The 15,000-nt window shown below is 37.3% G+C and overlaps 3 protein-coding genes across 3 annotated transcripts in view; 2 read left to right on the plus strand and 1 right to left on the minus strand.

Moving 5' to 3' along the window:
* LOC137996538 (sialomucin core protein 24-like) overlaps positions 1-2,828 on the plus strand; it is a 3,178-nt gene extending 350 nt beyond the window's left edge. The window contains exon 2 of the mRNA XM_068841981.1: positions 2,347-2,828. Coding sequence (XP_068698082.1) covers positions 2,347-2,684 — 338 coding nt within the window. The 3' untranslated portion in view covers positions 2,685-2,828. The remainder of the gene's footprint in view (positions 1-2,346) is intronic.
* A 223-nt stretch (positions 2,829-3,051) lies between these two features.
* Positions 3,052-7,681, minus strand: LOC137996537 (profilin-4-like). The gene is made up of 4 exons (XM_068841980.1): positions 7,461-7,681; positions 5,109-5,243; positions 3,423-3,528; positions 3,052-3,192 (listed from the first exon to the last, which is right to left on the minus strand). Exons 1-4 carry the CDS (start codon positions 7,575-7,577, stop codon positions 3,164-3,166), a joined length of 387 nt encoding a protein of 128 aa, XP_068698081.1. The 5' UTR covers positions 7,578-7,681; the 3' UTR covers positions 3,052-3,163.
* A 120-nt stretch (positions 7,682-7,801) lies between these two features.
* Positions 7,802-15,000, plus strand: part of LOC137996533 (protein FAM228B-like) — a 7,286-nt gene continuing 87 nt past the window's right edge. Inside the window, exons 1-8 of the mRNA XM_068841977.1 lie at positions 7,802-8,174; positions 8,314-8,475; positions 9,002-9,079; positions 10,494-10,592; positions 10,912-11,010; positions 12,469-12,549; positions 13,433-13,665; positions 14,620-15,000. The exon at positions 14,620-15,000 is cut by the window's right edge and continues 87 nt beyond it. Of these exons, the coding sequence (XP_068698078.1) occupies positions 8,073-8,174; positions 8,314-8,475; positions 9,002-9,079; positions 10,494-10,592; positions 10,912-11,010; positions 12,469-12,549; positions 13,433-13,665; positions 14,620-14,890 (1,125 nt within the window). The 5' untranslated portion in view covers positions 7,802-8,072 and the 3' untranslated portion in view covers positions 14,891-15,000. The remainder of the gene's footprint in view (positions 8,175-8,313; positions 8,476-9,001; positions 9,080-10,493; positions 10,593-10,911; positions 11,011-12,468; positions 12,550-13,432; positions 13,666-14,619) is intronic.

The raw sequence follows: 15,000 nt of genomic DNA on the forward strand, positions 1-15,000 counted from the left end.
AGGTTCGCTTTTAGAATCTCTGTACGGTGGCCAATTTACATTATCGACTCCGTTGATAAAACCAAATTTTTGTATACAGGAATTAAGGGCCGATTTACACGGTACGATTTTTGTCGCATGCGACAACGGCTTACAACAGGACCACTACATGATTTACGATTGTTGTGTACGTCAGAAAAAATGTCGTAGCATTTTAAAACATGTTTTAAAACGCTGCAACAATCGTTATGTCGAAGGCCTGTCGTGAGCTTGTCGCATGCGACAAAAAGCGTACCGTGTAAATCGGCCTTAACATCATTTCAATAGGAATTTTCAAATGCTTGATCTTGAAATTGAGAAAAAGAATCGGATATATAAGGATAAATGTCCAATGTGAAGACGGTTCTCACGGTACAATGAAGTCGGCACATTTCGCAGTTCAAAGTGACAATTTGTAACATATATATGTATATATATATATATATATATATATATATATATATATATATATATATATATATATGCAGCTGCAGAACGATTTAACCGGGTCAATAGCCCATGAGGCGAAGCTGAATGGGCTATTGACCCGTGGCCCTTGAGGGCGAAGGGTCTAATTGTTTTAGTATCACCCAACTAGTCGGACAGAAAAGGCAATAATAAAGTTAGCAAATGCAAGTTGAAGAAATATTCATTTGGGAATAAAACGAAAGAAAGTGTCATGCTTTTCGCTACTCAAGGACTATTACTAATAGTCCTCTAGTAGCGTAGCCAATCAAAATGCAGGATTTGCATTAGTCCACTAGTTGGGTGATACTAATTAGCATGAGACAAGCAAAACCTGAAGTCTTCTGTTACTTGTAGTCAAATGACGTCATCGTGCAAATATCCTATTAACGAGTCATTTTTTTACTCTTGCTATGATAAAGGTTGCGATTCATATTGAATTCTTTAAATACAGCTTATTTTATTTGTATGTCAGCAGGGGCCTGCCTATTCATCCCCGAGGTTTCATCAGAGTCCATTTTGCTGGCCCAGGCGCCTGTGGCTTTTGCCACTTACATGTTGTGTTTGTGTGTAAATTGGGGAGCAAAAGAGAGCTTCTTCAAAGCCTAACATATAAAGTGCCTATATTTAGCAATGGACTACAAATGTATAATGACATGTGAGGAGTGGGGCGGAGACGGAACTCAAATGGGGGACACTTTATCTCATAATTTTCAACGGAGGGAGAGTTGAAAACACTGACCCCCAGTCCATGGACTAACCCAATGGACTACCTCAAATAGAATAACTGTACAAAATAATACCGGTATTTCGAATGAGTAATATTGAAAGAACTGAATTGACTGTATACTTACGTTGCATGTACCTTGTTTATTTTTGTCCGTACAGCTACAAGCGACTAAATTCAGGAATTGCACCAATCTCACTTCACTTACATGAAGTAATCGGCCATTCCAACAACTATCGAAAGCTAACCTTTTTAAAATGGGTGCTTAGACTTAGGCCTGGGCCAAACGTCGAACTTGACACGAGACAAAATAAAGGGAGCTTTGAATCGATCCAAATTACTTTAGGCCAACCTAAATTAAGATTATTGGGCCAGACGTGGAACTAAATGTTGAACCAAATGCAAAAGAAAAAAGCATATGTTATCAGACAATCTTTTAAACTGGGAGTTAAGTTCGACTCATGAGAAGGCCAACGTTTCTCCCAGACTAGATCTTCACATGTTCTATCCATCTTAGGGAGGCTGATAGAACGTGTTGGTCAATCAAAATACAGTTCGTCAAACTAAACTGAGTCAAAGGTCGGACTTATCAGGAACTTAATTCCGGCGTTTTAGTCCATCTTATGTTAAGTTTGACGTTGGCGCGGGCCTTAACCCATTGACTCCCAGGGGTTCCCCATTGACAAGTAAAATTGACTGGCGTTAGACAGAGTAAAATACCAAGTCTGGCTGGTTTGGGCCGGTTTGGATGTCAAAGGGTTAAATACTGTTGACCGACTCCATTTAAATTGTGTACCGATAGTACTCACTTGAAATAGTAGTTTTGAGGAAGTCCATTTGGGTAGTGCATCGGGATAGTCCATGGACTGGGGGTCAGTGTTTTCAACTCTCCCTTGCAGGGAGACTTGTATATGAAAGAATAGTGAAACTTAACTGTTGCCATTTCTGAGTTCATGTCTGCCTCCTCTTCAAAGCGAGTTGAAGTTTGAAGTTTTTCTTGTGAAAATTAGTTTTCATTCATACTTAAAGTAGAACTTATTACCATCACAAAAGAGGAGGAAGACATGAACTCGGAAATGGCCTATTCAGGTATTCTTCAAATAATATTGTAACATGCAAATGACTTGTGTCTGCAGGAGGTCTGTCACAAAACACTACTATCGCTACACCCCAAACTCCATCAGCTTCATCTACCAGTATTATCCCTACTAAGACAAATATGACAAACGTTACTGTGCCAGCTTCAACAAAATCAACCAGTATATCAAGTATCAGCACAAAAGCCTCAACAGCTGCTTCAACTACTCCGACCACTGCAACTCAACATCCATCCAAAGGACCTACAAGTGCTAGCAGTAAATTTGATGCTGGCTCATTTGTGGGTGGTATCTTCTTGGGACTTGTTTTAGCAGCAATTTTTGTTTTTGCTTTCAAATGGTGGCAATCAAACAAGAAGAGCTATCACAGTTTGTAATGGGACTTTTGTGATGATCTCGACAATGAATGGAAATTGGAGTTTTGTAAGGGACACTTTTTCAGAGTGTTTAGGAGCCAGACTTAATTTGGGTTCAAGTCTTACTCTTACCACTAGCTGATGTTGTTCTGGGAAGCAGCTGCACTTGTTAACAGCCAACCGGTCTGACTCGAACTGCCAGACAGGCTTCTTAAAAGCTGTGTTTATTTCAGTAATAAATTTCATTGGCCCTGAAAAGCCCCTGATGGAAGCAGCCAGTTTGGTACATGTACGTAATCATTTTTTTAGAACCTCTTAGTTGTGGATACATGTAACCCCCCACCCCATGGGCAATGTCCCCTCTGTGCATGCACATTCTTCAAAAACGTTTTTTGAGATCAAACTAAAAAAACAGCTTTATTACACTCTTGTTTTTTCACAATATTGCAAATGTTGTTCAATGAAATTAAAAATTAAGTTAATTGATTTTCCAGGCAGCATCACTTTCCCTTCTCCCTGAAATAGTCAGCTGCAATGCAATAGAAACAGAACACAAACTGTAATATTAGAAAATCAAAAGTAAACATTACTCAATCATAAAATAACGTTATTGAACAGATGTTTAAAACAGTTTGTTGCAATCATTGTAAGTTTCACAACAATTATCCCTGTGGAAGATAATTAATTTAATGTTTTCTTATGACACTCTGATGCCAGTATTTTCTTTGTTTAATGAAGATAAATAAAAACATGATCTACCTAACTTCTCGACAGCCTCAACACAAATGCTTGGACTCATTTCAGGAGTATAAGTGGCCACTAACAGTAAAGTAGCAGTCCGCACTACAATGATTCCACTGTTATACTGCAATAAGAAGTGCAAATTTATGTGTGGGTCTGATTATGCAAAGAGTGGCTATGCATTATAACCTTCCCCTCCCCCTACTACAGCCTTCCCCCCCCCCCCCTACTACAGGAGGATTAAAAAAAATCCACATCATTGAATCCTGTCAGAAGAGGTGTGCTTGACATAATCTCGTTGTGCATGCTGAAGAAGTCCGCAAACTCAACCCTCCTCTTTCATTGACGAATTCTTTCAGATCTTGAGAATTAAGCTTAGAGAGCACACAAGAGGCTTGAGTCAAATTTCTGCCCTTGCCCAGTGGAAATTCCAAATTAACTCCATACACTTCCTTCTTCTCTGATCTTCGTCTTATCCAACTACCTTGAATAAAATTATGAACCAATACAATAACATTGATGGTATGTGCAATCCTTTACCTGCTGAGAAAGACTCGTAGATTTTACTCGGTTTAAGTCGCCACATGATTTTACCTGTCAATGGGGGCTGCGTTAGGGTTGAATGGATGAACAACATCTAGGACCATTCAACTATGTCCCCTTCAATGCCATGCAAGGATTATTGTATCCAGGAATTCTTAAAATGGCAATCGTTAATTAACCCTTTCACTCCTGAGGGGTTCCCCATTGATGAGTAAAATTGTCTGGTGTTAGACAGAGTAAAACCTACAAGTCTCAGTGGCACGTAAGGGTGTGAAAGGGTTAATATTGGGGACATAGACTTTTGAGTGAACCTTGATGTTGTTAATTAAAATTTGTTGAAAATGAATCTACTAACTTAAGATACTGGTCCAAATATGACAAAATTGCTGGCAAAGCAGCTAGCAAGTCAAACCCCAAGCATATAACTCCCTAGTCACTCCTTCACATCTGCTTGGGATGAAAGGAACTACTTCCTTGTAAGCAATCACAATAGTTGCAAATTTTTACAATGAAATAGTCTGTTTGTAGAATACATGTCAGCTGCATGGAATGCAAAGCAGTTTTCCCTCTGTCTTTGCATTGTTCTGTTTAGGAATAGTCTTAATAATCCTATGTCTGCCATTACTACAGAGTAAACTGCTGCTTTTTACAAGACATGCATTACTGTAGAGTGGCTTGTACTATCTCGATGCTTCTGAAATTTCATGCAGAGTTTGTTTGGTTTTGCTAACCCCACTGTGAGGCTGTGGCTGGAAGATACTGATGATGTCATGATTTCAGTTCAAGAATCGCCGTGCATTATGGGATACTATTTCCCTGGCTACCCACTGATTAATGAATGTTTTTAAATTAGTGGAGAGAAACCCCTTCTTGTAACTGCTACCTAATGTAATACTATTAGTTATCCACTGACTATTAGCTAGTATTAGCTAGTTAGTATAATCCTTTTTCCAGCACTGGCTGCATCTTAACATCCTTCAGTCAGTTTACTAGGATTATTAATTTAAATAGCTGGTATGTGTGTCCACAGTCAAGTAAAAGTCCTTTTTCCAGCACTGGCTGCATCTTAACATCCTTCAGTCAGTGTACTAGGATTATTAATGAAAATAGCTGGTATGTACTGGTATGGGTGTCCACAGTCAAGTACAGATCTTTACTTACTTTCTTTCCATAGACAGAGAATCTGTCAGCCCTCACAACTTCATAAACTGTATCTTGAAACTTCAAACCTTCTCGTCTGGCTTGTGAACTGTTTGTAAAGGAGTGCACCAAAGCATGGATATTGTCTAAAGAGGGCTGAAAAGTTCAAAATATCACCAGACAGGGAATCAATTTTAAGTCTGAAATCTATATTAGTTAAGTACATGATTTATACAAACACCACTGGTCAAGGTGGAATGTCAGAAGTCATGCATTAAATGTAACTTGTTGTTGGATTTGCTGGTTAACTAACACATTGGACAATTTTTGTTATTTAAAGAATGAGGAACAAGGTTGGACAGCTGCAACGTGTTGCGATTCAAATTTTTCCTGGTTCAAACTGTTTTTAACCAGTTGCATTTTGATTTTCATTTGCTTCAGATTATGATGATGAATATTAGACACACAAGTGTGAAATGAACTGGTTTGAAAAATTTCAAACCAAGAAAAAAAATTGAACCACAACACATGTAATCTGCATGCGAAAACAGTTAGATACCAGACAGCTCTTTGCCACCTTTCATCACAGTGGATGCCATGTTGACATAACCCTTGGGCATGATGGCTTTACAAGCTAATTGGTCCTCTCTAGCATATCAAATTGGTTGAGAGGGTAAATGCTAGAAGGGACAAAACATGGACCCCCCTTTTGGACCGGGTCCATGGACCATTTCCATGGACCCCCTTTTGTTTTTGGTGAACAGTGTCCCAAAGCATGTTAATGGGGACATAGTTTTTCAGTGAGTGATTAACCCATTGACTCCCAGGGGTTCCCCATTGACGAGTGAAATCGTCTGGCCTTAGACAGAGTAAAATACTAAGTCTGGCCGGTTTGGACGTCAAAGGGTTAATGAGCTTTTCAACCTTAGAAAAGATTATTTCAGCTGATATTGCTTCACCTTTCTTGGACACCAATAACTTTGAAGTTCAAACAAAATGTTAGGGCTCCGAGAAGAATGGAATGGGGCCAATTGGATTTTACTTAACCCATGAATGGGATCAAAGACACTCACCCTCATCATTTTCTAGTGTGAAAATCAATTTAACTTACTAGGCAATATGATTTTATTATCAATCATTCTGATGTAGATTTACAAATTATAAAATGAAATTATAATTGAAAAATATACATTTATTCAATTTATTATATCATAAATAACAAATTAATCTCTCTTAAATAATAAATTTATCTTAATTTCATCGACACGAAACTGATTGGCTTTTTTCCAGAACACCAAAACATTTTTTTTATTCTATAAAAGGTCATCTGATGCACCCAACGATAGACTCCAAACTTAGCCACCCCCTACATGAACAATATCTTTTTCTCTTTGGGTAATTTAAAATCACTCTTAGTAATGAAAAAATGAAACAATACAGTATGTACTGTAACTGATACAACATTATTGTTTTGGTGAAATATATATTAATCATATCTATTAAATTAAATCAAATTTCAAATTCTGTGACACTGTTCAGTGTCAACATGCACTTAACCCTTACCCAGTCTAAACAAAGTGAACACATCAATCGTCTTTTCTAAAGTTAAAAAGTTCATTAACGTGCTTGGGGACACTTTTAGCAAAAAAAAAAATATAGGGGTCCATGGACCAGGACCATAGAAGTGGTCGATGGACCTGGTCGGATCAAAACGGGGGTCCATGGACCAGCTAGGGGTCCATGTTCTATCCTTTCCTGGTAAATGAGACAGTATAATGTAACTATTACCTGAAGCTACTCTAAAATCAAAAATTTATTTATTTATTTATTTATTTATTTAAATATTTTTGGGGGCATAGGACTATTTAATCCTCTGAAGAAATAAGAATTTCATTTCATTTTGTTGTTGTCTTTTTTTTTGTGGTGGTGGTGGAAGGTGGGGGGGGGGGGGGGGGGGAGGGAAGGGCTTTCACCGGCTACTATAAGGACTCAGGAAACGAAAATGGTCTCAACCATACAGCAGAGACAATAGACCCCGGTTCAAAACACATACCCGTAGAGTCATGAGAATCCGAGAGAAGAGAGGCAACACTTTCTTGTTAAGTCGGTTAATGTGTTGGGCCGACTTCGGAACTTAGCAACTACTGTAGCTACTTGTTGCAGGCCTTATTAGAAGGTTAAGCCCATGTTTACATCCGGCCGTCCCTCCAAGCTTAACCAAATATTGCTAAATTAAAAGGGACGGTTGCGTGATCAAACCAGGAATCCTGTACCTCTCTGGCCTTAAGTCTAGATCTTCTGTCACATTAAATTTAAAAACATGATGCCACTTCTTCTAATACCGTCCAGCTTACTTAAAAAATTCAAGCTTACCGAAAATCCAGCAGTACAAGCTCGAAGAGATGTGTCCTTGCGACGAATTATGGCGCAATTCTGGATGTGACCTGTCGCTATCAGTGAGTCATGCAGAAGGCTTTGAAGTTGATTCATTTTTAATTTAAAAAAGCTGGCGAAGTATTCCTAAACGTTCTTGACATACCGTATTCTCTGACATGCACCATTTTTCACCCGAAAGAAAAAAATGCGTGACACTGAGGTGTCGTTACCAAGAGGGGTGGAGAAGGGTCAACGTTTTGCGTTTCGACCAAAAAAGGCAGACGCATTAAATTGAAACAAAGGAGTGAATAATATGTTCTGCTAGTTTGAAATAATTTAAAATGGAATTTTCAGCCTAGTTCGGTTGCAACCACTTTCAGTCAAGTTGATTTTTTCAGCAGTAAAATCTAATTTGTACCACCTTCCGATGGTTAGTTCAGTTGATAAGTTGCCTAGGAAACAGCGCACAATTTACACGTGAAAGATATAAACAGTGTATTTGAGTCAAGTTCTTTGCGGTTGACTCGTCTATTGATCACAATCTCTGAGTTGAGGAAAGAATTCATAAGGCAGAAAGTCAACTAAACGAAGAAGAAGATCAATAAGAGCATGTCTAGAAGAAGAAGAAGCGCAAGTGGCCGTATTTCTGTTCATACATTTGGCGCAGTGGATGAACTTTTAAAGGACAATAGCAAACATGAACTTCAAAAAGTTAGTATGCGTAGAGATTTGAAGCTCTTTTACTTCCAGGTTACATTTGGTTGCTTTGCAAATTATAATTTTTATCATCTCTCTCGTATACAGCACTGTAATGTCCTATTAGAGCTTAGCGTTGTGCGTTATGTTGCAGAGTCATCAGCGGAGGGCAAATTCGGCTTCCGCCATTGAACGACCGAAGCTCCAGGCGTATAATTCGGAAATAAGAGCTCGTAGTGCCAAGGCTGTTTGCCCCTCAGACCATACGTTTAGAATACAGAGTTGGTTGAACGAGAAATCTGTTAGAAACATTCAGGTATCTTCAAATGAGTTTGTTTTGTTTATAATCTGCTCCAGAAGCGACAAAGTCACTTTCATTTCTTGGCGACAAATGAAGCATGAATCCTTTTGTTGCCACTGCGGAATTTTCACCGCCGTTAACCCCCGATGAAATCTATAATTCCGTTAAAAAAATTTCAAGTTCATAGAATTAATGTGATCACCGAGTTGCAATATCAAGCCAAAAATTCTATTGTCCGCTCGTTTTTCGGTAATCCTAACCTACTGTATGTAACCAATCATTGGTTAATTAAAAAATAATAATTAGTATTTTAATTGGCGTGGAAAATTTACTTCCCACGACAATTCCAAGGTATTAATAGTTACAAGCCATCTTTTGTTAGATAACATCGCGGTTTTTTTAGCCTTCATACTGTAAATTTTACTATTGACACCTTGTAATATTATATATTCTTATATTTTATTTGTAATGCCGGTACATCTTTTAATTAAGGAGTAGTGTAAAATAAAGTGTTGTTGTTGTTCTCTAACTACTCTTGTAGGAAAGAACCGACTTTGAATCAAGGGCCACCAAAAATATGTATACGACTGTTTTAAATAATGAAAACACTTTCGTCAAGGTAAGTAAATATAATCTTGGGTGGAAATTGTGGCAATTAAAGGTTACTTTATGTATTTGGACAGGACTTATCCCAACATAGGGTTATTAAAATTTGTAATTTTATGCAAGTTCAATTACCTAATTATACTGAAAAATGTATAAAAAAAAACTTTTCTTTACAAAAAAAGAAAGCTATATGATAAGCTACTTATTTTTGCTTTTTTTAATGACAGGTTTGCTCTCTCGGTGAGTGTTTTGCTAATACATAGGACAATAACTTATTTTGTTACAAGAGGTTATTGGACTGTCCATTAACAGTTGATTCCCAGCTGCTGGAGGATGTCAGCACACCATTAGAAAGCTTTGAAGGATGTTAATTAATTATCCATTTGTTTTTACCCATTTAAGGACGGTGCCTACTAATTGAAGATATTTTTGCCCAGGTGTGTGATTATGCAGGAAATGTAGATCTTAAAGTGCCCCTAACCCCAAAATAATTTTTTTGCTAAAATGAATCTTTGCACCTGTTCGAGACGCATTGCGACCACTTTTTCCTTTTTCTAACAAATCCTGCCATTTTATTGGCTTCGAAAGTTGTGAAAATCCAAGCATCTTTTGTTCCCGACCAAGTCAGAAGGGGAGTGGGTTTATTCCTGGTTTGACGTCACAATCTACTTTGCATGCATATTTACAAAGAGTTAATGCAATGTAAATCAGTTTGTGACGTCAAATCAGGAATAGACCCACTCCCCTTCTGACTCGCTCGTGAACAAAAGATGCTTGGATTTTCACAACTTTCGAAGCCTATAAAATGGCAGGATTGGTTAGAAAAATGAAAAAATGGCCGCAATGCGTTTCAAACAGGTGCAAAGATTCATTTTAGGGGAAAAAATATTTTGGGGTTAGGGGCACTTTAACAAGTGTTATTGAAATCCAAGAAGAAAATTGGGGGTAACCGCACATGTTTCAAAGATAATTCATGAATAATATTTGTAAAAAGCTTTAAAATACAAAGCAATGTATGGCATTCTTTCTCAAATAATAATTGAAGCTTAATTATCTCTCAAAAATGCATGTTACCCCCAATTTTCTTTTTGGATACCAAGAGTACTTACTAAGATCTACTTTCTCTGGATAGTTTTAAACCGAGCAAAAATATCCCTGTATTGGTAACCATCACTGATAGGAAATCCGAGTATCTCAAGATGCGCAGAACGTATGCCCAATAACACAATAGTAGGCACCGTCTTTAATGCACAAGCATTAAAGATGTTCTGTAACTCTTCATTAATAGTAGCCTGCGAGCAAGCTCTCTTTCGGGAAAGAGAGCTTGCTCGCAGGCTACATTAATAGTTGATTTCCAGCCATGAAAGAACACAAGTATGATGACATCAGTGGAAACACTATCACTCATTTTTTACTTGCATGCACAGGAGGTAGACAGATTCATTGATGACAAAGCAGCCCTTGATAAACAAAAGAAGAAGATGCTATTTAAGAAATGGAGTGAGCGAGTTTACAGCCCTGTTAAGGTACTATTGGCTTAAACTGCTCCTACAGTGTATAAATTTGCTTATTGTTGCAAAATAATAACAAACAAAAAAACACTGCCATGCCGAGATCCTCTTTGTTCTCAGGGTTCAAAAACTGCAGCTGGTTCTTGATTGTTGTTTGTGTCACACCCTGTTATGGGAAGGGGCATGACATGCAGGAAAATGAAAAGACCTCCTTTGTATCCTCTCGTATTCAGAAAATTTCCTATCCCTTCAAATCCTCTCTGATAGTGTTAAATATATGCAACCTGCAATTAAAAGTGCCAACCGACATTTGAAAATCAATTTTATTTGTCAGGAAAAAATTAACGAAGAAATGACTGGTCCGAATTACAGAAGCTTGGACAGGAGAAAAAGAGATATCTACAAAGAATACCTTGATTATAGCAACAGAAAAGTGAGTATTTCAAGGAAGCTTCAAAAAACAAATTGCTTTTTTCACAGATGAACACAAAGATAAATTATTATTAACCAAACTGAAGTAGTGATGTTTTATATGCCTTGAAGTAAATGTGTGACAAAAAAGGCATGAGGAATTTCCTATTGTCTTAATTAAAACAAAAACAAAAAAAAAACCTTCCATTAAAATTCTTGACATCAAGTAAAATGGAGCCGAGAGAAGATGTGTCAACCCCGGGGGGAAAGGGGGACTCCCATATAAAAAGGATGGGGTTGCTCGGCGGAAATTTTGAAAATAACCCCTAAGAGATACCAAGATCCTGTCTTGTGGGCATGGAATCAATTTTTTTTCACCCTTAAGAGGTACAGTACCAAATTACATGTATGGGTTTTAAAAATTAATGAGACAAAATTAAAAAATAGTTAGCGAATGTGAGAATGATATACAGAGAAGTGAAATGTACACATAGAACCCAATGGGAACTTGGAAAAATCCAAGCCCCAGATGGGATTTGAACCCATGCTCCTCCATGATCTATCTAGTCGGATGCTCTAACCACTGAGCTATTAATATTAGATCTAGTCAGAATGAGAAGCTTTTTAAGAAAAATATGTTAATTATCTTAAGAAATCATACATAGGTCTCGACCATTTTTCCATTTCTTAAGTCATCTTTATTAATTTCATTTTTAATTATTAATCATTTTATTTAGTATATTTTATGTACAGTATAATGAGGACCACTAGTTTATCAGTTTTTACTGTAAAGTGTTTTACCCTCGTTAAATAAAGTTATCTAGTATCTATCTTAAGGCTTAACACCCTAAGGAATACCAAAACCGTCTTTTAAACCCCTAAAAGATATGACAAGCACCCCCATACTTTTTATATGGGAGTCCCCCCCTGAGGTGTCAACACTCTTCATCAGTGACCAAAACAGATGATGTGAAACATGATGCACATTGTAGAAAAAAATGCATACATTATTATTATTGCAGCAGTACGTTTATAAGTAAAAAAAAGTCTTAAGTCATGATCCAATTCTAAAGTCTTTATTGGTTTCTGTTACTATTGATGGAAAACTTACTGTGCCTTTCAATAACATGCAGACTCTTAAATTCAAAGGTCAACCGACAAATGCATTGTTCGCTACCGTCAGTCAAATGTTCGGCGGCTCCTCCAAGCTTCCGACTACTGTCAAGCGCACAGTGATCAAATCACATGGTTGAGCCCAGTTCAGTCAACATGGTCCAAAGCTGGGAGGAGTCGCGAACATTTGATTGACAGTAGCAAAAAACACATTTGTCGATTGTCCTTAGAATTTAAGAGTCCGCATGTTATTGAAAGGCGCAGTAAAACAACCCTTGCAGATGCTCCCCAATCACTATTCAGTTGCAATTTCTTCTGCCCAGTGTTTCTCATAAATTTGTTAACAATGAAGTTGTTGTTTCCACAGGGAGTTGTTTTCCTTGATGTGATGTCCCCAGAGGAATATGATCCACTCATTCTTAATGCCAACAGACCAGCACCTTTGAAGGTCAGCATACAGTTCGTTAACATGCAAATGTACCTTTAGGCTCTCTGCAAATGAGGAACTGTCGTGTTGGTTTAGTCTGGCTGCGTCATCTATTTCACTTGTTAAAACAGACCTTTTTGTAGCCTAAAATAATTTGAAGGAAAAGACACAAATTGATAGACATAAAGCAAGCATTTAATATTGTTCCTGGTAACTGCCAACCATGTGAGGAATAAAAATGGAAACAAGACACATGAGATGGCAAAGAACTTATGAGTTCATCCTTGGATCAGCGAAAGCTTGGATTTTATTCTAGTTTTAAAATTAGCCTTTGGCTTTATTTATTTATATTCATTCGAAAGTTATGTCCCCTTAAAAACCCATTGACGTCTACAGTGTACATGTAGGAGTGAGACTAATCCATGACGGGAAGGAAATTTACACCTAACTGAGCATCTCTTAAGCTCTCAAATGCTCTTAATCAATGACATGCAAATGACAATTCAGGGTAATGGACTGGACCGTCAACAATATGAAAATCTAAACTAATAGAAAATTATACTAGATTTCCTTCAAGAAATTCAACTACATAGAGCAAGATTCTTCAATGTTCAGTTTTTATAAAAAGTACAACCTTCTCTCTCTAATTGCTATTAGAGCCGCAAAATTAATTTATTATGAATGACTGATGTTCACAGGAGCAAATTTTGTAAGTTAACATTCTTTGCAACTTTATTTTCCATCTCAACAAAAAGCTTTGCCTTTAATCCCCAGGAGACTGTGAATTAAAACTTTGGCCTTTTTAATTTAGGTTATACTGTTGTACTAGTCAAAGGACGACCTCTAGTATTTAAGGTTAAGGAGGTGTAACTATTAATAATTAACAGTGCACTGCTCATTTCAGGCAATTACTAAGAAATTAGATGATCCCCTAATATCGCAAGGAACCACAAGACTTCAAGAAGATCGCACAGTTGTGAGATGTGTCACAGGGGAGACATTCAGTGATAAGACATTAGAAGAAATGCATCTCCCTCCTGCACCACTTGTGCCACTAGGGCGACATGGCACGGAATGCAACACATGGCTTCGAATGCAACTGCATGATATTGACAGTGGTGTACGAAAGAGAAGTGGGTAAGGTTTAATCAGAATAACAAGTTTTACAGTACTGTTGACGTTCATTTATCCATAAGGTTAGTAATATTGCATAAAACATAACTGCTTTCCAGGAAATATCTGTGAAGAATCCATTGTGACCACATACCCGCCCAGCCAGAATTTCATAATTTTCATGAAATGCAAATAAACAACTTTTTACAGTAACATCAGTTAACTTTGAAATTATGCTTGAGTGTAGATTGGTAGATACGATGTAGTGCATATATGTACATGTAATAATGTTTTATAAATCCTGAGACGTTTCCTGTGTATAAGTAAAGATGATCATAATAATGACGTTGGACAAAGCTTTTGAACAACAGGGGACTGATGGCCTGCGTTGCAGCCGGATGCGTCACGAAATCCCGGTTTAGTCCGGCGGTTTTATCTGTCTGTGACGCAGGCTAGGGACTGATGGATGGGAAAATACTTGAGGCTAATATTTTCCCACCATGCCTAACCTGACTCAGTACAGTCATAAGCTTTTTTTTTTATGGCCTACTCACACTCCCGACTCCTAAACAAGATATGAATTTGCAGAAAGACAACCTAAGTTGTCTCTATTTTGCAGCAAGTTTTGGTTTCAAAATTTAGACATGTGAGAATCCTCTGAAATGTTATAATTTTGTACTATTTTTAACAGGGATGTGTGACTCTTTGTGGCCCAGGCTCTGGCCCTAGTGTGCATGACCCTTGTCTGGGGATTTTCTTAACAGAATTATTTGCAATTGACCAAATGGGTCACATGATGATAGTTATTACTAATATTATGTAATAATGTACTTTTGACAAGTAGAATTGTCAATAATTATTTGGCATTTAAGAATTGCAAACAGATTAGGATTTACATGTAAAGGCAAGCCTCAAAGATGGTAAATACGTTTTAAACTAAGTACAGTTTTAACAAATGATTTGATTATTTTTCCCCAGGTTGCGAATGAAAGGAACCTACAATGATTCTCAATTAGATTATGAAGAATGGAGTAAACTAGAGAGAAATCCAGAAACCATTGATGTTGAGCTGAGATCACAAAAGAGAAGATTGTTTAATGAAAAGCATGCCACCACACTCCAATTCGACTGGCCTGAGCTTCCAACTATCAAGCAACACTCTACATATTATTCAAGAATACCAAATGTATTGCCCTTTGGAACTAATTTCGAATATCACCCAGAACTGCAGCTAAATGGATCTTACTAATACCTACTAATGGTTACTTGATGAAAATAATATTTTTACATTATTCAAATGAAAGAGGACCTTAACTCTTATAGTTAAATTATTCAATTTTTGTGTGTACACTGTGAATA

Source organism: Montipora foliosa, chromosome 3 (genome assembly GCF_036669935.1).
Source record: "Montipora foliosa isolate CH-2021 chromosome 3, ASM3666993v2, whole genome shotgun sequence".
Classification (NCBI taxonomy): Eukaryota; Metazoa; Cnidaria; class Anthozoa; order Scleractinia; family Acroporidae; genus Montipora; species Montipora foliosa.